Source organism: Ixodes scapularis, unplaced genomic scaffold (assembly GCF_016920785.2).
Source record: "Ixodes scapularis isolate PalLabHiFi unplaced genomic scaffold, ASM1692078v2 PGA_scaffold1__304_contigs__length_218370807, whole genome shotgun sequence".
NCBI classification, from domain to species: Eukaryota; Metazoa; Arthropoda; class Arachnida; order Ixodida; family Ixodidae; genus Ixodes; species Ixodes scapularis.
In genome coordinates this window covers 125,845,690-125,866,516 of record NW_024609846.1, presented here as the reverse complement: position 1 = coordinate 125,866,516, position 20,827 = coordinate 125,845,690, and the positions used below count along the sequence as shown (strand labels likewise).

General features: G+C 46.2%; 1 protein-coding gene across 1 annotated transcript in view; it reads right to left on the bottom strand.

Moving 5' to 3' along the window:
- The window catches only part of LOC8037058, a 35,934-nt gene that overhangs the window by 5,537 nt on the left and 9,570 nt on the right, over nucleotides 1-20,827 (bottom strand). Inside the window, exons 4-10 of the mRNA XM_029970244.3 lie at nucleotides 18,369-18,509; nucleotides 15,140-15,247; nucleotides 14,197-14,331; nucleotides 13,245-13,339; nucleotides 13,056-13,125; nucleotides 11,558-12,949; nucleotides 8,908-9,046 (exon numbers count right to left, since the gene is read on the bottom strand). Of these exons, the coding sequence (XP_029826104.2) occupies nucleotides 8,908-9,046; nucleotides 11,558-12,949; nucleotides 13,056-13,125; nucleotides 13,245-13,339; nucleotides 14,197-14,331; nucleotides 15,140-15,247; nucleotides 18,369-18,509 (2,080 nt within the window). The remainder of the gene's footprint in view (nucleotides 1-8,907; nucleotides 9,047-11,557; nucleotides 12,950-13,055; nucleotides 13,126-13,244; nucleotides 13,340-14,196; nucleotides 14,332-15,139; nucleotides 15,248-18,368; nucleotides 18,510-20,827) is intronic.

The window sequence follows — 20,827 nt, the reverse complement described above, 5'->3', positions numbered from 1 at the left end:
TCTCGTTCAGGCAATTGTCTTAAAAAATAATAAACTGCGGGCCTTTTAATAGGTTTTTTAGTATTTAGATGATTAATTGGGTTAACATTTTTTCCAGCATAAGAATAAGAGAATAATTCCAATTTTTACAATATGTCCAGAAAACGTATAAATTAATAAACGCGGTTCTCAGTGCGACAACCCAAAGCCGGAATCCGAGTCAGAGAGCAGAAGTGTGTGTGTTTTTTTTATAGCAACGCGTGACGCATAGGACTTTATATTACATCCAGTGTTTGACCGTTTGTCTATCTTGATAACTATATGTCAGAGTTTTTCATATGCTAAAAAGAAAACAAAATTATACCTTTCTGGCAGGTAAATAGCGTATTTTGCATGATCTTGGCGTTAATTAGGGGCATACATTGCCGTGATTTGTAATAATAATAATAATATTAAAATTCAGAAATTTTATCACGTAATTTTTCAAGCTCTAATATAATTTGTAGCTTATGATCTAAATTCAAACGCGCGAACAAATATGACAATCAAAAGTGTGCTAATTATCATCACTGGTGCCAATCGCAGCATTTTGAATTACCAAGTAATAAAATAAAAATGAGAAATCCATGTAAAATTACATTAATTGTGAGTAAAGTATATTTTGCTATCAAAGTCGCGACCTTTGACAATCGGCAAAACGTCCAAAGTCACCGCCAATATCCTTCCAGACCAAATGCCTAGAAAAAAAATATATATACATGTATAACATTTTTTTTTGTTTCAATTATCAATCTTTTCATGGCATTTAGTTACTTTCATTTTTACAGTCCGTCGTTTTGACAATCTCAGCCTTTACAGTTCGAAAGAATGCCTACCTGCTTGCACGTCCGCTCACTGCAGCACATTTCGTTGGCGTTGGAAGCCGGTGAAAGAGTAGTTTTGCATATACGAGCAAATGCAAGCGCTGCGCGTTTGCGTTAGCTTTGCGTGTTCCAGACTGCGCGTGCGCGGAAGCCTAATATTGCGGTCTTGGATGGCGCATGGCGATGAGGCGCACACACAACGTGGGGCACGCAACTCTAATGCAAACGCACACCGCTTGCGTTTGCTTCTTTTGCGCATTCTATGGGCAATACTAAAACTCTCCAGTAAGGTACAATCCCATACCGGCTGCAGCATTACGTTGGGACAGTGAAGAGTGTTGTTTGAATTCGGAAATGACATTTCGCGAGCCATATGATCGCGAGCAGTTCCGCCGTGCCCGATGAGCAGGAGAATCGGGGGACCCTCAGTAGAGCGCTTCCCATTTCCGCCGCGGGAGGGCGAGCGTTGAGCTGGAGACGCGAATAGTCGGTTACAAGTCAAGAAGGTAGGAGAAGCTCCTCCCACAAGCGTGATGCGCCCGTTTCAAATCTCTCCGCAGTCGAAAGAAGAGTTCACTGGAAACACTCCTTGTTCCGCTTCAGTGGATTCCAACTTGTCTCCGATCCCACTTTTTAAGAAAGCGACCTTTGTATTTATCAGAGAGGGAACCGAGCCCCTGAAAGCAGCTTTTGTATCCATCGGGGGGGGGGGAAGCTAATCCCCGAAAGTCGTATTTGTTTCCGTCGGTGGGGGAGAACTCTAATCTCCCTCTCGTGCCTTCCACAATGCTAAGTAAAAGTCGAAAGATAAAGCAAATATGTACAGAAAGGCAAGCCCTTCCTCGCGCGTTGGCCGCGACGTCACGGAAGCGGTGGAACGCTATTGGATGCCGAGGTGGCGGAGGAATATCTGATTCCCTTTGAGGGGCATTTGCCGCTACCTTCTTGACCTGTAACTGACTATAGTGTCGTCTTGGAGAACGATACTCACAATAGTGACCACATCCGCTGATGAAGTTTTCTGCGAATTTTTTCTCGTTTCTCTCGCTTAGCTTTGTTTTCTATTGTTTTTTTTTTTTTTTGCAAGAATCTTGCGTTCTCATAGTCTTAGTAGGGTGTAGCCCTTGTCAAATTCTGTCTTTCTCTTAACTCTCTTTTTCTCCTCGTACTTATGTAGGAATGTTTTATCTATATGAACTGTTTTTTTCTCCTGTTAAATATTTTCTACTGACGTCCCGCCTCTAGCTCGCTGATCCACGGCTACAAAATACGCGAGAGGTCCCAGCAGTGAGCATTCAGCATGTCTCTTGCACCGTCGCCATGGCCCTCCTTGGATCCAATGTTCAAACTGAAAGGCACCAAGGGAACTGCGAATTTAGAGTTTCAGTGCCTACTCTGCCTCCCCGAAAGAAAGCTTCTTTCATCTGCGCAGTTCACAAATTCGAACCAACTAAAGCACGCAAAGGTAAGCGATTTTTAATTATTATTTTGTTTTATTTTGTGGAAACCAGTGATTTAGGAAATTTAAGATTTTTGTGGAGTTTATGATTTGGCGTTTGGGTTTCTGAAGGGACAACTCCGCTGTCCCTTCAGCACGATAACAAGAGGAGGGCCCAAACAAACCAAATTCTCTACGTGATAGTGAATACGTTTATGAATTCAGAATAGGCGGAAAACATGTTACGCAGGTGCTTGCTTGCTTGCTGGTTGTTTTCATCCTTCACCGCAAACCGCAGGAACCCATTTGACTTTAGCGGTTTGGGCATCAGTCTCGCTGCGTAGCCGTGCGCGCCTCAGCGCGGTGGTCCTTTGTCGAGCACTTCCGTAGTAACACCTGTTTATAAGGGAAGTGTGGTGGCAGCAATGAAGGGGAGGGGGGAGGGGGGCTGGTCGTTTTCTTTGGCACTTGACATTTAATTTTGCCGTTGTTCTGAGCGGTTCCTTGTGAATCAATTGAGCTCCTTGCCGACCTTGTCCTTCCGGGGCTTATGATCCGGAATCCCTAAAGGCTCTCGCTGTGCCGCTCCCCTCGTGGGTCGTGCGTGGCGCAGCCGCGCTTGTCCTCGGGCACTAGTAGCAGCAAGCGCCGCTTCGTCTATGCGGCGCAGCCAAATATGGTTTCAAAAGGGACGAAGCCGACGTCACGAGCAGCGCACCTAATCCAGCGCCGAGACAATATCACGTAACCTGCCGGTTCCGCGCAGCGGCGCACGGAGCACATTCACGTGACACGATCGCAGCGCGGCATTGGCTGGGTTGGCGCTCTATCAATGTGCTTTGCGTTTCGCGCAGTCGAAATACCCTACTTCCCCGGCGGAGTCAGGGCCTGGTTTTAAGTGGCTGACACAAAAAGGCGCCACAGTCCTATTCCGGAAGAACTGTGAACTCGTGAAGGGCTACCAGCCGTGAAGTCGAATTTAGTCAAAATGAACCTGAATGACTTCGTGAATTATGCGGAATTCATGACGTGATAGTGGATTCCGGTGAATTCGTGTTGACCGTGATGGTGAATAACTTCGTGAAGTGATGGTGAATTCTGATGAATTCATGATGTGATGATGAGTTCGGAAGAATTCGTGAAGTGATGGTGAATTCGGATGAATTCATGATGTGATGGTGAATTTCGATGATTTCACGAAGGTGAATTCCGATGAATTCGTGGTGATGGAGGTGAATGACTTCGGGAATTGGTGATGTGATGGTGAATGACTCCGTGAATTCGGAGGCGGCGGTGATGTGATGGGTATGAATTATTGGCGCGGTTGAACGCCGTGATGTGAAGGGGTTGAATTCTCGGTGGAGTTTGAAAGCCGTGATGTGAAGGGGATGAAGTTTTGGCGCGGTTGAAGGCCGGGATGTGAAGGGCCGTGACTTTGGGAGGTCGGAGTACCTTGTGACGTGAATGCGAATGAATCTGGAGACGTGATTTTGTTTGTGATGTGATGGTGAATGAAGGGGCTCTAAAATGCTGACCTATGGTAAGGAGTGGAGCGAGCGGGCCCCGGGGGGAAGAGGTGGGGGGGGGGGGGGGTAGCTTTGGCATTTTGGGGGGTGTTTCCTCCCCCCACAATAACCCCCTGTCTACGCCACTGCTCACGCCAGTGCTTTGTTTTGTACATGTGCCTTTGGGGTTTTCTTCTCCTTTGCCCGTAGCATGCTGCGGCCATGGGAAAGGAGAAGAGGGGGGCAGACTTGGAAGTAATCCGTTACAAGTAACGGGATTACTTGTAATTAATTACTTTTTGAGCAATTTTGTAATTAATCTGTTACTTTTCTAGAAATGTAATTTCTAACGTAATTCCATTACTTTTTTAGTAGTTGGGGCGGAAAGAAGAGAGGGGGGGGGGGGGGGAGGAGCGCGGGCACATAGACTGAAGTCAAAAGCTTGTGAGGGGAACTCGGAAAAGAAAAAAAAGAAGGTGGAAAGTGGGAAACAGAGGGGGGAGTTGGGGGAGTCAACTCCGCTGTCCCTTCAGCACGATAACAAGAGGAGGGCCCCGACAGAAATAGAGAAAGAAAGAAAACGGGAGTCTTCACAAAACTAGAGAGGTTTCATAAGACAAACGAAGGGTCGCTTACACAATGCAAAAACGCCGTGTTTCGGTCGCTTTTTCTCAGAAAGAGAAGCCCCTTCTGAGCCTTGGGCACTTGATTCGGAGTAGGGCGAAAGAAGAATAGAAGAGTAATGGCCCATAAAAATGTCACATGACACGGATCTCCCAAACTGGAACTGTGGCGTGGGTCTGCTGCGTCTGCTGTTTCTTTTTTCTTAGATCATTATCGGGAAGTTTGTGCGATCCAGTCCCAGCCCGCGCTCAGATTTCAGAAGCGGAAGGACGTGAATAAATACGTAAGCAGCACCCTGAGAACAAGCTCGAAGTTGAACTCATAGCTCTCTTTCGCGTCTTTTTCTTTAAATAAAAACAGTAGCCACTACAACTTCGTGTGCACAGAGGACGGTGGGGAGTCAGACTCCCCTCCTATTTTTGCTTGTTTGCGTTTTGTGCGGGGAAGGAATGGAAGTCGCTGTGAGTTCCAAATACGGGGCGTTACGGGGCAAAAGGCCAGATGCCGTCCAGTTCCAAGAACGATTGTAGAACTTCAGTGCCTTCTGACGGTTTTACGTGGCATTTTTCTTATATTTTCTTGTTACACGGCGAAGAAAGCATGTCGTTTCTTTCCCGTGATGGAGACTCAAGTTTTCCAGCTTTCTGGTCAAGTAGAGACCAACACTAGAGCCATAGCTCAGCCTACAAGCGAACCTATAGTCGGTTACAAGTCAAGAAGGTAGGAGAAGCTCCTCCCACAAGCGTGATGCGCCCGTTTCAAATCTCTCCGCAGTCGAAAGAAGAGTTCACTGGAAACACTCCTTGTTCCGCTTCAGTGGATTCCAACTTGTCTCCGATCCCACTTTTTAAGAAAGCGACCTTTGTATTTATCAGAGAGGGAACCGAGCCCCTGAAAGCAGCTTTTGTATCCATCGGGGGGGGGGGAAGCTAATCCCCGAAAGTCGTATTTGTTTCCGTCGGTGGGGGAGAACTCTAATCTCCCTCTCGTGCCTTCCACAATGCTAAGTAAAAGTCGAAAGATAAAGCAAATATGTACAGAAAGGCAAGCCCTTCCTCGCGCGTTGGCCGCGACGTCACGGAAGCGGTGGAACGCTATTGGATGCCGAGGTGGCGGAGGAATATCTGATTCCCTTTGAGGGGCATTTGCCGCTACCTTCTTGACCTGTAACTGACTATAGTGTCGTCTTGGAGAACGATACTCACAATAGTGACCACATCCGCTGATGAAGTTTTCTGCGAATTTTTTCTCGTTTCTCTCGCTTAGCTTTGTTTTCTATTGTTTTTTTTTTTTTTTTGCAAGAATCTTGCGTTCTCATAGTCTTAGTAGGGTGTAGCCCTTGTCAAATTCTGTCTTTCTCTTAACTCTCTTTTTCTCCTCGTACTTATGTAGGAATGTTTTATCTATATGAACTGTTTTTTTCTCCTGTTAAATATTTTCTACTGACGTCCCGCCTCTAGCTCGCTGATCCACGGCTACAAAATACGCGAGAGGTCCCAGCAGTGAGCATTCAGCATGTCTCTTGCACCGTCGCCATGGCCCTCCTTGGATCCAATGTTCAAACTGAAAGGCACCAAGGGAACTGCGAATTTAGAGTTTCAGTGCCTACTCTGCCTCCCCGAAAGAAAGCTTCTTTCATCTGCGCAGTTCACAAATTCGAACCAACTAAAGCACGCAAAGGTAAGCGATTTTTAATTATTATTTTGTTTTATTTTGTGGAAACCAGTGATTTAGGAAATTTAAGATTTTTGTGGAGTTTATGATTTGGCGTTTGCATCCCAATTTCACACTCGCAACATTGCCTTTGGTTATTTTTTTCAGCCCGAGTGTATCCGCTGAGGGACGGCCTAATATACGCCTCGAACAGTTGATAAATATATTGATATTTATTTGAGCTCAGGGGAGCCACGGCGAGTTGCTGAGGGAGTTTACGCAAATTGTATTTTCGGATATAGGCAGCTCGTAATGCTGCTTCCAAGCATACCATTGTGACATGAGCGACATGGGTGTGCGATTTGGTAAAATATTTGATCTTCTAAAACGTACCATACTCAGTTTCCACTTTAAGTGTGAGCGTAGCAGAAGCTACACAAGTGAACTCCGGGCTTTCAGTGTCACTGCCAAGCACGCGCGCTCGTGCAGTCGCATCACGTTGTTCAGGGCCGTTCATTTTTCCTCTTTCTTCCGAAAGAAAGGTAAGATGAACGACCTCAACTTCCAATGCCATCTGCTTTTGATGTGCAATAAAAACTAAAAACTAAACACAAAACGTAAACGACTTTCTCCATTATTTGCTGCTAGTAATATTTGTCTACACATAGCTAATAGGTTACCCTATTACCGCATACAGGAATACCAAGTGAAAAACCGCGTTTTTGCGTGTATTTCTCGAAGTAATTGAAAAGTAATCGAGTAAAGTAACGAAGTAATTATTCGATTACATTTTAAAGCCAGTAATTTGTAACGTTAATCTGTTACGTTGTTGGCCAAGTAATTGTAATTGTACTTAATTACTCTTTACAACTAACGGGCACAAGTCTGGAGGGGGGTCAAAATCGGGGCCAGGCGTCTTCTTTTGGACAATGCAGTTCTGCGAAACTCTGTTCGCACCATGCCAACAACGACACTCCCCCCGGGCCATAACTCACGCGGGAAAGGAGTGTCGGACCGTCCTCTTTGACACCATCGTGTTCACACGCGTGACACTCGAATATCTGTGACAGGGTGGCACACATTGCTCTTGCTGGCTCTCTCTTCCTGGTCCAGTTGCTTGAAAGGGTCACATTCCGCACCCAAGCCCACTTTTTTTTTTTTTTTTATTACCGTGGGCTGATATGGGTCAGGAGTGAAAATGGACATCAGAAGCTTTTTTTAAAACGGAAAGCTGACAGTGATAACGACGATCCATCTTGTGCAACGAAGAAGCATGTGACCTCAGAGCCGTGTCATGACCCGGAATCTATCGATGGACCTGCTGTCTCCGTCACTCCTGATCATCCTCCGGCTTTAAAGAGCCAGCAATTGGACATTGGCTTTGCCCTCCACTCGACTCTCGCAGGTATGTCAAACTCGTCTTTAACTGTGAGAGTATTCATGCAAAGCTGAGTTTGATCAGATATATAACAACCAATCTAAAGATAGAGCCAGCGGGCTAAAATTTACTCCAGTTCTGAAATGAGACGGAGCGAGCATGGAAAGCTAAGGGAACTCGCATCCAGGAAATACGGAAAGTTACAATGGCATCCCTCCGGCGGTAGCCCCGCCGTGCTAGCTTTGCAACACAGCTAACGCAGCTTTGAGATGCCTTCCACGGACCACAACCTGGGAAATGCTTCGAATTTATATTACGACCGAAGACAATTTTGTGCAGAAAATTAGAGTTGTAAATTTGGGCAGAGGCCAACTTGGGTTAGCTTTTAAAAACTTGTATAAACGTCAAATATTGTTCAATATGGAAATAAAAAAGTACTGTTCATTGCTGTGACTTGCAAGTCACACGCAACACAGTGCGTGTGCCTTGCGTGCACTGTCCTGCAATTTAATTGGGTACGGAGCATTTATGATGCCAATACTTGTCTATAAAATCTTTGTGCTTTTTTATCTCTGAGAGAATTATAAAATCAGTAGCTTGATTTGTTGTATCCGCGACATAGACCAGAATTTTTTTTTTTTACTGTGCCTGTACATATTTATAAAAATGTTTTCTTTTTACGTTGATATTACTGATGCATTGTACTTTTTAAAATAGTTGTTCATAAAAATGGGTGTATCTTGCAAGCTGTATTTAGCTGTTTCGTATTTTACTGTAGGTCCCCCCCCCCCCCCCCCCACACACACACACACACACACACTTTTCCCCTTGAGCGCACGCGCCCAAAAAGGGCTGTCAGCGCGCAGGGTTGTGACTCAGAAAGCACACCGGAAAAAGTAAAAACGTCACGAAATACGCGATTTCGGGGAAACGCGCGGCCTACGCGCGCACAAAAACGCGTTGGTTTGGATCGCGCTTTATGCTCAGCTCAGCCCGTCGCCGCTTCTGTACCTCCTGTTCCACGTAATAGGCATTCTGAAGACTGCGGCACATCCCGATTATACTCTCCCTAAATGTTTGAATCCAATGGGCGCCTCGTCCCGCGTATGCGCCTGCAATGTAAGAAGGACGGCACATGCACTTCACTCTCCGCGCGTTGATTTCTATATGACGACCGGGTGTTTCCACAAAAAAGGGTAAGAGAAAAAGAAAAAGCAGCATAATTCGGTATTAAAACAAAAGGACTCGTTCAAACGCACTGTTTGCTTTTTATCCAAGCACTAGGTTCACAAATCTGGGTGCCTCTTGCAAATATCGGGAGATGGAGAAAGTCAAAACCGATTTTCATACTTATCACCAGCTGCAGGTTAGCCTTATACGTTTTAACACACGTAAGTAAAAAGCCTAGAACAAAAACACACATAAGAGACTCTTCCACGACAACATAGCATAATAGGAGAAAAATACCAGTGAAGGTGTGGAGCTTGCTGTGGTAGACTAATCGCAGTGGGCCTTCTGCATCCGCAGCCTCCAGTTCTCCCGGTTGCAGCTGCCAACTCTTGGCTGCCACCTCGAGGTCTCCCAGCACGCCGATTCCTCGTTTCCACTAAAGAAAGACGAGAACACGCAAAAAAAAAAAAAAAAAAAAAAAAAAACATGCAAATGTATAAAATATTTATATAAAAAGTACACTTTTTTGTTTTAAAGTTAATCTACGCGTCGCTGAACGCCCAGTCTGTGCCCAAAATTACAGCTCTAGCGGTATGAACCAGATGCCAAAGTTTCAGAGCTAGTTGTTATCTGATTAAGAAGTCATAAGCGAAGTTTCGAAAATTTTCAATGAGAAAATCGGGCCCGTCCTTGTTAGCCGGCGCCATTCATCGCCATATATTCGAGGGCTTGGTCAGCCAACAGTTTCTGAATAAAAATTTCTGAAAATTGCCAATAACTGTGATAGCGGCAAGCCCTGAACCTTGGACATCTGCTCCGGAAAGCTAGCGACTTTGACATTGGCGCCTCTTTGCGTTTTACTTGTACAGAGTAATGTCGAGCACCAAATCATATTGTTCGAGCGAGTGCACCATATGAGCACCTTCCGCAATACACTCCGTGCGACGCGACTGGCGCGCCGCCGCGCGGCCGGTACCGAAGGTAGGCTGTGAGAACCCCAGAGAAAACGAAACCGAAACCACGCCGCGTACGTTGGTACGCATTGAAGTCGGAGTGGTGCGGTTGCGCTGGGTTCACAGCATGAAGTGCTGCCTGTGCTGCGTCATTAAGTGATTTAATAGTTACGCGTCGTTTCTCGTGGAGACAAAGTTTCACAGATTTTCACCTTGCCGATGTTTTGCGGGACAGCGACAACGATGGAGCCGTGCCGTATGACGCGAGACATTTGGTCTCCCGATCATGTCTGCTACTGTGTCGGCACGGCTGACATATTCTACACTGCCGCTTTGCGCTCTGCGTTTGTTTTTGTACCAGTAACGCCTACATGTGTCAGCGCCGATGGGACGAACTGAAATGCCATCCCACACTCGCGGGTATGAAGTGCCAATTTCGTTGGAGGAATGAACTGCAAAGAAGTTTTGTCTCCATCGTGGGTGTCGATGATATTTCCGGACAAGTATGGCACGCAATCTGTACTTCACGAAGAAAGATTCGAACGATAAAAAAAAGTGACAAATATGAATCTAAAGAAAACAACAATGAAACTCGGAATCACTGGAGAATCGACGCTTGAGTATGGAAGTTTATGTGGTGTGCTTTCTTTCTTGGTCAGCCTTTTTTTGGATGTGGAAACGCTGACACCCCGACTTCTGTAGACAAAAATGTTTTTTCTCGGCTTTAGAGCCACCTATCACAAAGTGGTTCGAACTGGAAGTACCGTCCACTGGTCCCTTCCTACCTGTAAAGTGTGCACCTCCCACGATGAGTGGTATTATCTTGGCAGCCTTTCACGGTCAAAACTGGTTGCCATTTAGTTACGCTGCCCGAACTAAATTTTCACCTGGTTTCCCTATGCCACCTTTTTTTTTTGTATAATAAGTGCTTTGTCATGTTACTGTCAAGTCCAAGCACCTGTGTGCCCGAATCTGCACTTTGCACAGCCCGCTACAACACAACATTTTGGGTCCAATATTGGATATCCCGTACAGCTTTATTTCTTTATTCGTTAGAAACATAACTTTCACCTGGCACTCTTCGTGCACAAACTTGGTGAACATCTCACTCGCCTCCAAATATCATCGTATCAGCAGTCCTAAGTTTACAGCGACGAGCGAAATAAATTTCCCACTCAGAGCAATTATGCTAGCGGCCGTCTTGTTTTTCGGAAAATTCCTCCAACTCCTTTTTCGGCCGCAACTAGAGAAATTACCCCAGAACAGCTAAATGCCCTTCTGCCCCAGCACTCATGCAACGTCACCCTCAACTTATTGGTTCAAAAAGCAAAAGTTTCGTCCGTGCGCGCTTCCGCCGCCACAGCTTGGCATGCGAAAAGGCGCCGCAGGCTGCTGAACGCGCCTCACAGTCGAACGCCAGCTCCTCCGCTAGCGGCGCTGCGCGCGTTTTTCAAAGCGCCCCCTATAGTTCCCGCACGAAGTGTATACTTTGAATAGTAAACGAAAAACTGAAGCTGAGCTTTCGTTTACTATTCAAAGCTGAGCTTTGAATAGTAAACGAAAAGTCGACGATCGCTCGTCCCGTTCGTACTCTATGAATCACGCAGAAGCTTATCTATTGTAATATATATATATATATATATATTTTTTTTTTTTTTGCAGCGAATGTTTTTACTCTTTATTGAGCTCCACAAATTGCGTGTTTATTCGCTCGTGATATCCATGCATTTCGACAATCAATAAATAAGTATTAGTAAACAGTTTTATAAACAAAAACGGGAAAAAAGTGCGACTCTTTTCAGGAGCTTAACCCTTGCTCATTACAGAAAGCGACGCTGAAGACGACATATTTTGCTATGTTTGTTTGGCAACAAAGGGAAAAGCTGAAGTTTTCTTCTAGTATTCTACATATATACGAACGTTTTCATGCTCGTAGTTTCTTCACTGTCTTATCTAGGATGCTTAAAGTGATTCTATAAAACAGTCATACTCACCAAAGACTGAACGAGGCTCTCATCTTCCTCGAAACCTTGCGCTAACAAGACCATGCAGACCATTCCGCAATGTCTCTGGATGAATAAGGTCACCCTGCACAGCTCGCCCTCGTCAGTCCTATCACCTCTGCAGCGGCCTGTGGACGCAGTGTGTTCATTTTCGTTTTTATCACGGGGTTCACAAGATTCCAGAGATAACGGTTGTTGTTGAGTCCCATTTTCGTGAGCACGAGGCCCCTGGCGCGTGGTAGTGACGTCACCTCTTGTGACTCTGGAACCTTTTCCGTGCTCACCGACCTCGAGTGGTTCCACCAGATCAACTTGAACTACGGGGGGCAAGCCCGTCATGACAGATGTCTCGAAGCAAGAGGTCACCAAGGGATGCTCCATCGACGCTTGGCACTTGGCTCTGAGGAGCGTCTCTTTTATCATCGAGAAACTACCACCATCTTCCCTCAAGGATTTTTTCTTGATGCCGCTGAAAACTGAACGAAGATTTTTCAGTTTGGCCAAGGCCTCCTCTACTTTGTCGGTGTACAGATCCCTCAAAACGTTGTTTCCTTGTTCAAACATCACGACTTCCGTACAATTATCGGGTGGATGTGTGTTTGGCTGAATGACTCGTGAATTATTTTCGTGGTGGAAAAACTCTGGAGTTTGCAAATTTTCAGCCTGGTAGAGCAAGCCCGCTGAGCCATAGCCCATACATGCACCGTAACTTTGGGTGATGTCGTCGTAACGCCCAGCGCAACTTGCGGATTTTTCGCGATTCTTGTGTGTGGTTTTGGAGAACTTACAGCTCTCGAACAAATTCGACATGGTCGCTTGTCTTCTGAGGCTCATCTTGGAATGTCTTCGGTGCGTTGCCTTCCTCTGGAGTATGGTGTGCGCCAAGTTCTCCTCCGAAATCCTCAGACAATCTTCCACTGTTTTCTGTAGGTCCCGGAGCCTTTCCATGCAAGCGTCTTTGACTCGTATGTCCTCCGCGGAGTCGAAGTCAGAGAGGAAGTCACTGTCGGGGAGGCTTTGCTTCTCGGTCGTGGACGGAACGTTGGTCGTGAAAGGAACTCCTCCATGAGACTTTGTTGTGGTCTGCGAGGACAGAGACGAATCAACGTCGCTCAAGGAATCATTCTTGCCGTCTCGAGTTGGATGACTAAAGTCGTCTGGTGTATCCATTGCTTGTTCGGGGCCATCTGGAACATCAGGCTTGTTCGGGCAACTGGCTTCTTCACTAGTCAGGTCAGCATATTTATCTAATTCCTTGGGTTCCTGGTTAGAGTGCTTGTTGATTGATGCGAGGTCCTTCAGCCTTGCTGGCGTCACATAGACACAAACTATTCTTACTCCAGGAGGCAGCTGGTATCGAACGTGGACGTCCTCCATCGCCAACTGGAATGAAGAACAAAGCATGCAATTCAGATAATGAATTTTAAGCAACCTCTAAATGGCATCCGCTGGAACACAAATTACAAGGTAACTGTTTTAATGCACTTACCCTATCTTTCGAGTGTGCTGCCAATTGCAATAACCGTGTAACCTCTGGGGTCATCTGGCTTGCCAGCACCCTACGTTCAAATATGAGGCATTCTCGTTATCTGTAAATTTCGTGCAGGATCGGGTACACATTCAACATAATTCGAAAGATCAAAGTAAATATCTCGACAAGAAAAAGCTGCATACTCACTTTTCCTCAAACATGATGCAACCAGCAAGGACCCCTGCACGCGTCTGGAACTCTTCAAGCAACGCGTAGCCTCTGGCATAGACAGCAGACGCTCCCTGTGCAAAAAGTAATCATATTTAAGTTTCCTCGCGAACCCAGTACAATTCCAGTCAAACTAAACCTTGGTAAAATCAGGCGATGCAGGTGAACAGTGTGTAAATTTCGCACGTACTACTGCATGAAATCAGAGAACACCTTTACTCAAGCGCCAAAGATGCCACAACAAACTGATGTAAATGTAGAAATAACGTTTGTTCACAGCATCACAAGGTTCCACGCGTAGCATATGCCTGTGGAGATTTATTTCTTGCGCGTCCATATACCGCGGCATACTAACACAGTCCGCGAACGTCACCGCGCAAGATGAATGCCAAACTTCAATATGTCATATTCAGGGATGTCTAGAGAAATATGTTCTCAATATGCTCACACGAGTATTCAGGCTTGTATAAACATAAAAGGTCAATATTTCTAGGTGTGTTATATAGCACATTGCAACTTGGAGGGCATGAAACGAACGAGCGCTGCAAATTCCTGAAACGCTGGGCACAGGCCCCCCGTCTCTACTATTTTTAATACAAATGAGCATGCACTGTGCCGACGTGCGGATATGCAAGTGCAACCACTATTCTGTGATGTATGTCGAAGATCCCAAGTTAGCAGCCGTAGTGAACAATCTAAATTGCACCTTGTCATTTGCCGTTCGAGTGGAAATGATAATATGTTGGAGTCACTCACAAAGTGACAACGTCCTCCAGTACGCGCTCGTTGCCTTATACGCCGTGCTTTGGATATTCGTGCACACTCAAGGCTGACAAGACACCGAAGCGTTATCGAAGGTCTCGCGCTATAGGCAGGACAACTGAAACTCTACACGTTCTCGCCCTGTCTGTGACTATAGAAAGAAAATTACCTCGGGTAGCTGCAGTTCTGGCACGGCCTGGAAGATGTTGTGAACTCTGTCCTCTAGCTTGCAGCATACGTATAATGAAGAATTGCAGAATTCCCTGACCTTCTCCACAAACCACTCCCGATTGTTGCTACAACGCTGGAAGGGAATACGTCTTGTTATACTCATTGCGTAGAAAGTGATATCCAACTTAGTATAATTAAAATAACTTAATCTCTCGACAATAGTGAAATTGTCTCTAAGCACAAACGGTCAAGTTTCTAGAGTTCCTAGGCATATTGGCGAACAATTACGATACATTATACTCGCTCGCTCATTCGCAACTTTGTTTTCCTTTCTGTTCTTTCATTATCGTAAAAAGATTCTGTAGCTTAGAATTACCCAATTTGCACGTTACGAATATGTGACATAAATCGGCGCACATAGAAAATCATGCGAAGAACGTTTATGTTAAAAAAAAACACAAAAAAACACGAATACTGAGACGTAAAACAGGACGCTAAAACGTAAAAAGGAATCCTAGTTTTGAAACACAAACCATTCTTCGAAAACAAAACGCTTTCGACTCGAGAGAAATTAAATCTATAACTTCAGAGGCATGCGTACGCACGCAAACTCACGCTCGCGCGAACGCCTTCCCGAAGACACGCACAAGCGCATGCTCAGAAGGCGCGTTCCACAGCCCAGCAGACAAATATGGCAGCGCGCACAAGGCGATTTCGCAAAATCTATGAGAGATTGAGTTTTTTTTTTTTTTTTTTTTTACTCTCAGTAATTTAGGGCATTTGACTAAAAACCCCTCGACTGGGACGAGAGGGGACGGACAAACACATAGTCTCAAACACAGCTGAACGTTTCGTTTGCACCCTAACCTTTTTATTTCATGGCAATTCTTCTCGTTATATTCTTCATATAGTCAAAGGCCAAAGGAATTAAGCGTTCTCACCTGTTTGATATCGGCGAAACTTCGGTGGTAGAATCGGAGTAGGTGCACCAGTGTGTCCATTTGTTGCTGTACCACATACGCATCCAGAGTTCCCTTCTCTCCGAGGATCTGAAATACATTTAACGAAGAGCTGTGAAGCCCCTGTCAGGACACAGGCCAGCTGATGAAGGTTTTCTAAAGCATCGTGGCACGTAGGAAAAATATATGTTTTGTAACATTTTTCTTTAAATGGTGTGCCCAGTACAACCACCCAGTTTTAAGGGGTGATGCAACGAGTTTTGTACTTTGCGCAAATACCGCTTAGAATGGATCCCTGACGTTAATGACCTGCGATACACCCGTTCGTTTTTCACCCCACGCAATAGAAGTCCCAGAAAAAAATTCAAGAAAAACGAGCAGCGTTCACTCTCTCAACACGCAGTCAGAACAAGCAGTCACGTGATATGGAGCCAATCATGTGCCGTCACTGTTGATCACAGAAACAGGTTGGCAAGGCAGAGAACACGCGCTGAGTTCCAGGCATTGTTATGGCTCGGCTCACTGTCGTCATTGCAGCGATTGGACATGGGCCCGAATGCTTCTCGAGCTATCGATTATCAAGAGCCCAAATCCAGTGCCCACGCAATGCTCGGGTCTAATCTATGAGCCGCATTAAAATATCGTCATTGGAGGAAACTGCGATCCCCCAGTTACGGCAACAAGTTTCTCGAAGGAGAGATTGAATGAAAACGCTCGCTGTTGTCCTTGAAATTACACCGCAACAAAGGAGTTTCTTGGCTAGTGTCGTTGCATGCGAGTATCCTTGAGTCCCATGATAGTGCCAGTAAGCTCGTGTAAAGTGAAAGCCATTTAAATTTAATATAGTTGCACCGCCCTTTTAACCATTCATAAATGAAAAGGGGAAACTAACTATTGTAATTTTGACATTTCGAGTTTGGTGACAAGAAAGACGTGACAGAATGTTGGATGAAACTTGACGTAATCAAGTCGTACGATTATCTACTGCCACATGATTAGTGTCCTGCTTATACAGACGCGCAGAGAGCGGGGTGAGGTGAAGGAAGGCGACTGACCGGTTTGGCGAGCTCGTAGCTTCCACCACCCTGTATCGATTATTTCTTGCCTCCTACATCCCACGCGCTCGTAGACAACGTGAAAGAAAGTGAAGATAGGCGCACTGGCTATACTCTTTTTCACCTTATGATGTACCGCACGAAAGACTGCAAGCGCGAGCTCCTTGCTCATGGCACATCTCGGCGGCAAAAGATCTCGTACATTAACCAACGTAATGAGCTCGCGCTCTTCGCTCCGGTTGACGTAAGGTGAAATGGAGTCGGTCACGGACATTTTAAAGCCTGGCCCTTTCGCTGGGTAGGCGGATTCGCTCGAAGTCGCCAATAGACCGATCTCCCCAAGTGTTTGGCGCATGCGTGAGGCAGCCATAAATTTAGTTCAGAGGAAGGAGTGCTTGAGACGCCTCGTGCCGTTCCGTACTCTATACACGCGCAGAACTCCAGCGAGGTTGTCGCACGCGCAAGAAGACTACAAAGTTCCCTCGATGCTTTGCGGCAGGGCTGGTGACATCGGTATATTAAGTGGAGCTGATTCGTAAGGTTAACGCGTTATTCAGTGTAAAAAGAAAATGACGAGATATACGGTCCCATCTAATAAATTCTAGAAGGGGTACTTATTTCAAATAGACCTATTCCTAAATTGCCCAAGCATCGAGGAGAATGCAGGCATTGGTATTCCACTCGCCGCATGTGCTGGCCTTAGCAGTGTAGTAACTTTTCTAAAGCAAATGCCTAAAGCAAATGGCATCGTACACGCGCGTTCGTCAACGCTTTATTTTGGTTATTTACTTCGAATCTTTTATACGGGGAAGGCGTGCGCGTGTGAGACGTGGAACACCAATCCCTCCATTATTCTTGATGCTTGGGTAATTTAACAATAGGAGGTATTCACTGGACGCCATATTTGAGGGCGATGTTTAGAGCGCATGGCCAGAACAAGTTCTCATTAATAGCCTGGTAAGACCGGCAACCTTGATGGTGCTAAATGCACGCTCCAAAAGGACTGCGGAAACTCGCCGTCAGCACACGCTCAGCAGCCGCGCACACAGATATGGCCGCCAGTGAATACTCCCTATAGGTCTATTGCATTCCCGGCGAGAAGTTTCGGAATCGACGCCTGGTAAAATTTCTTTCACAGCCCAGAGTGAGGAAACTTCAACTTCCTCCGCTGGTGCAGGCACGTGCAATGACAAGCTCCTATGCACTATGAAAATTAAAACTTAAACGCATGTGTAGCATGCGCACTACCCATAGTGAGGAAACCAGAAGGGCCCCTAGCGAGCTTTTCACCGCGAATAGGTCTTGAATACAACGAACCACTTAATCTCCGTGTTAAACAAATCAAAATGAGTGAAAGCTCGTAAACCGTGCGTTATTGTTTGTCCGCGTTTTTTCGAGGGCTTAGCTGTAGTGATCCTCCTCGAGCAACTTCCTCGGCGTTATCAATGACAGCGGAGCAGTGGAGGGGCACAATCGCGAACACTGCGTATTTGACGCCGCCCATGTTCACCATGTTGCGTCGTTGTGTACTTACGCGCTCTTCAAGAACAAATTTGTTCCAGCGTGTTCTCATTTAGCCGACGGACGTTTCCGGACATCTCGAAAGTGTATATGTGTGTAAGTGTACATCATGCTTCATCGTATAGCATATCTTTCGTGGTGAAGCTTGTGCAGTACATGAAAGTATATTTAGTGATCGGCGCATTTCATTAAATAGATACATAAAAAAGCTTATCTCACTAGAAGTGTGTCCAGATCATGGTTGCTCGAGCACGTAATGCAGTGATAGCGCTGTGTTTGTACTTTTTTTTTTTTTTTTTTTTACAATTTGGTAGGATCTACATAAAAGTTACCAGGAATGAAATATCACTCTACTCCGTTGCAGGTTAAGAAAGGCGTGACAAGCTCCTCTCGCAGTACTCTACTAATTATTACTAAAATAAAGATTAAGAGTGTCCTACTTCTTTCCATCCATCTATAAATATATTGTCTGGCGTGTCCAATCGTCGGTATACTTCGGTGTCCGGAAACCTGAATGGTATACCTTGTCTGTCATCCTCAAGATAAGATAGACCGCGGGACCTGAGATATAATTTAATTCGTCACGACTCATTATACGTTTTACGATGACGTTTCGCGGCAGTTTAAAAACTTACGACGATGTAATCGCCGAGCAGCCGGATGGCAAAGCGCATGTCGCTCAACGCCACGAGCTCGGGGGTGTCGAAGCACGAGTCGAAGAAGTGGACCATTCCCACCAGCTGGCAGCACAGGTCGCACCTCTGGTCGACGGGCATCTGCGCAGCGTGCGTAAAAAAAAATAGTTTTTTTTTTAATACACGCGCTTGGACAGATCACTGGATAAATCCGATCGGCTGCGAATGACAAACGTAGAACATGCGATCGACGTAAGAATGCAATATAAAACACAAGACGACGCATGACACCTCACATATTCAGCTTCGCTTAGGAACTTTTATGGTCCTTTTTTGTTCCCTTTTATCGCGTACGCTTTGGTCATATGCGATTTACGCGAGTGGAATGCGGTAAATTAATGATTTCGCCATAACACGGTGTGTCCCTCCAGTCAAACACTAGAGGGGCGCATAAACATTGCACATACGTTAAAACACAAGAACACGACGCACCCTCTCCCCCTGATTGGACGCCTGATGGCCCGTTCACATACTTGCTTTTGACTCCGACCGACTGAGACAAGACCGGTTTTTAAACCTATTGTGACGGCTTGCGACCCGCTGCATTGCTGTGCATCTGGTCGTAAGTCGCCCTAAGAGGTGCAAAGGCCCGTTCACTCTCTTGCTCTGGCAATCGAGTACAACCGAGAGAGACGAGACCCGTTGAAACCTCTTAAAATTTCTTAGGACGAGGGAACACACTGGCATTCTGGCGCCGTCTAAGCGGTGACCCTGGAACTGCATTTCACAAAACCGAAGGTTTTGCGGGATTTTCGAGGTCAAATGTACGTAATACGTATAAGAAAGGCTCGTTTATAACGTTGACAAACGTTTTTCGAACCAAGAAAGAAAGGATGATGCGCGAGAGAAATAGAAAATATGCCGGACCGCCAAGTTTCCACTGCTGCCCAATTGATAGCGCCAGTGTGTCCTCTCGTTGTAAGAGGTTTCAAGACACCCAGTTCTAAGAAGTCGCAAAAGTGTGAACGGGCCTTTAGGCCCTTTCACACTCTTGCGACCTTTTGGAACTGGGTGCGAAGTGGTAAGTGTGTGAACGGGCCGTTAGGCCCGTTCAAGCACTTGCGACTTCTTAAGACCGAGTGCCTTGGAACCCCTTAGTATCTCTTAGGACGAGAGGACACAATGGCGCCATATATTGAGTAGCAGTGGGAAATTGGCGGTCCCGCATATTTTCTATTTCTCTCGCGCATCATCCTTTCTTTCTTGGTTCGAAAAACTTCTGTCAACGTCATAAACGACCACTTCTCATAGGCATTACGCACATTGGACCTCGGAAATCTCGCAAAACATTTGCTCTAGTGGAATGCAGTTCCAGGGTCACCGCATAGATGGTGCCAGCGTGCCAGTGTGTTCTCTCGTCTTAAGAACTTTTAAGAGTTTTCAAGGCACTCGGTTCTAAGGAGTCGCGAGTGTGTGAACGGGTCTTTATGGTCTTGTCTCATTCGGTCAGAGTCAAACGCTATGGACTGTGGGAACGGGCCGTGATCGGACTATCCCGAGCTAACGCAATGAGCGGGAAGACGACGAACGTCGCGATATTGCGCGTTCGGCGCTGCTGGATGGATCCGATTGGCTGGCCACCGATAGAGTGAGAACGACGTGTCTTTGGAACGCCGCACGCGCGGGCTCCAGCACGCGCTCCACGCCTTCCGCCGTGGCCCTTGGCTGCGCGCGTTCGCGCTCGACGTGCACGAAACACCGTAGCGTTGCTCGAGCTGGAGGAGGGACAAGTGAAGCTCCTCCCGGTCGTTTTCACCTTGTCAGTGACTACAATATCAACACTTTCCAAACAGCGAGGCCGCGGGACTGGGCTTTCACACCTCACGCACAAGCGGCCAGTGAGATATTGGACACGAAAGCTGTAGTCGGCGTAATTCCGCTGGGACATTTCTGGTTTCCACCGATCGAATACCAGTTCCCAGCCGAACGTCGACGCAGCACTCGTCTTCATTTTGTGTTCGCCCCGCACTGGCTGCCTGCTTGTAGCCTGACGTCAAAATTTCAGCACTGCGGCCTATACACTCTGAAAAAAAAAAAAAGAAAAGCCCGTGCGTCCACTTTCCCGCACAACACTTGGAGAGCCAATCACATCAACTAACGGAGGCTGCCCAGCGAACGACGATGCCGAAACATGTGTTTAGACCAAAAAGCGCAGTCTGTGTTGTGACATTATGCAGTGCAAGCGTGACGTTTTGCATTGCTGAATGTCACAACTCAGACTGCGTTTTTTGGTCTAAACATATGTTTCGGCATCGTCATTCGCTGAGCTGCCTCCGTTAGTTGGGGTGATTAGCTCTCCAAGTGTTGTGCGGGAAAGTAGACGCACGGGCTTGTTTTTTTTTAATTTAGCGAGTTTCGCGATTTCGACAGGTGGTGCAAGTACGCAACAATTGGCGAAC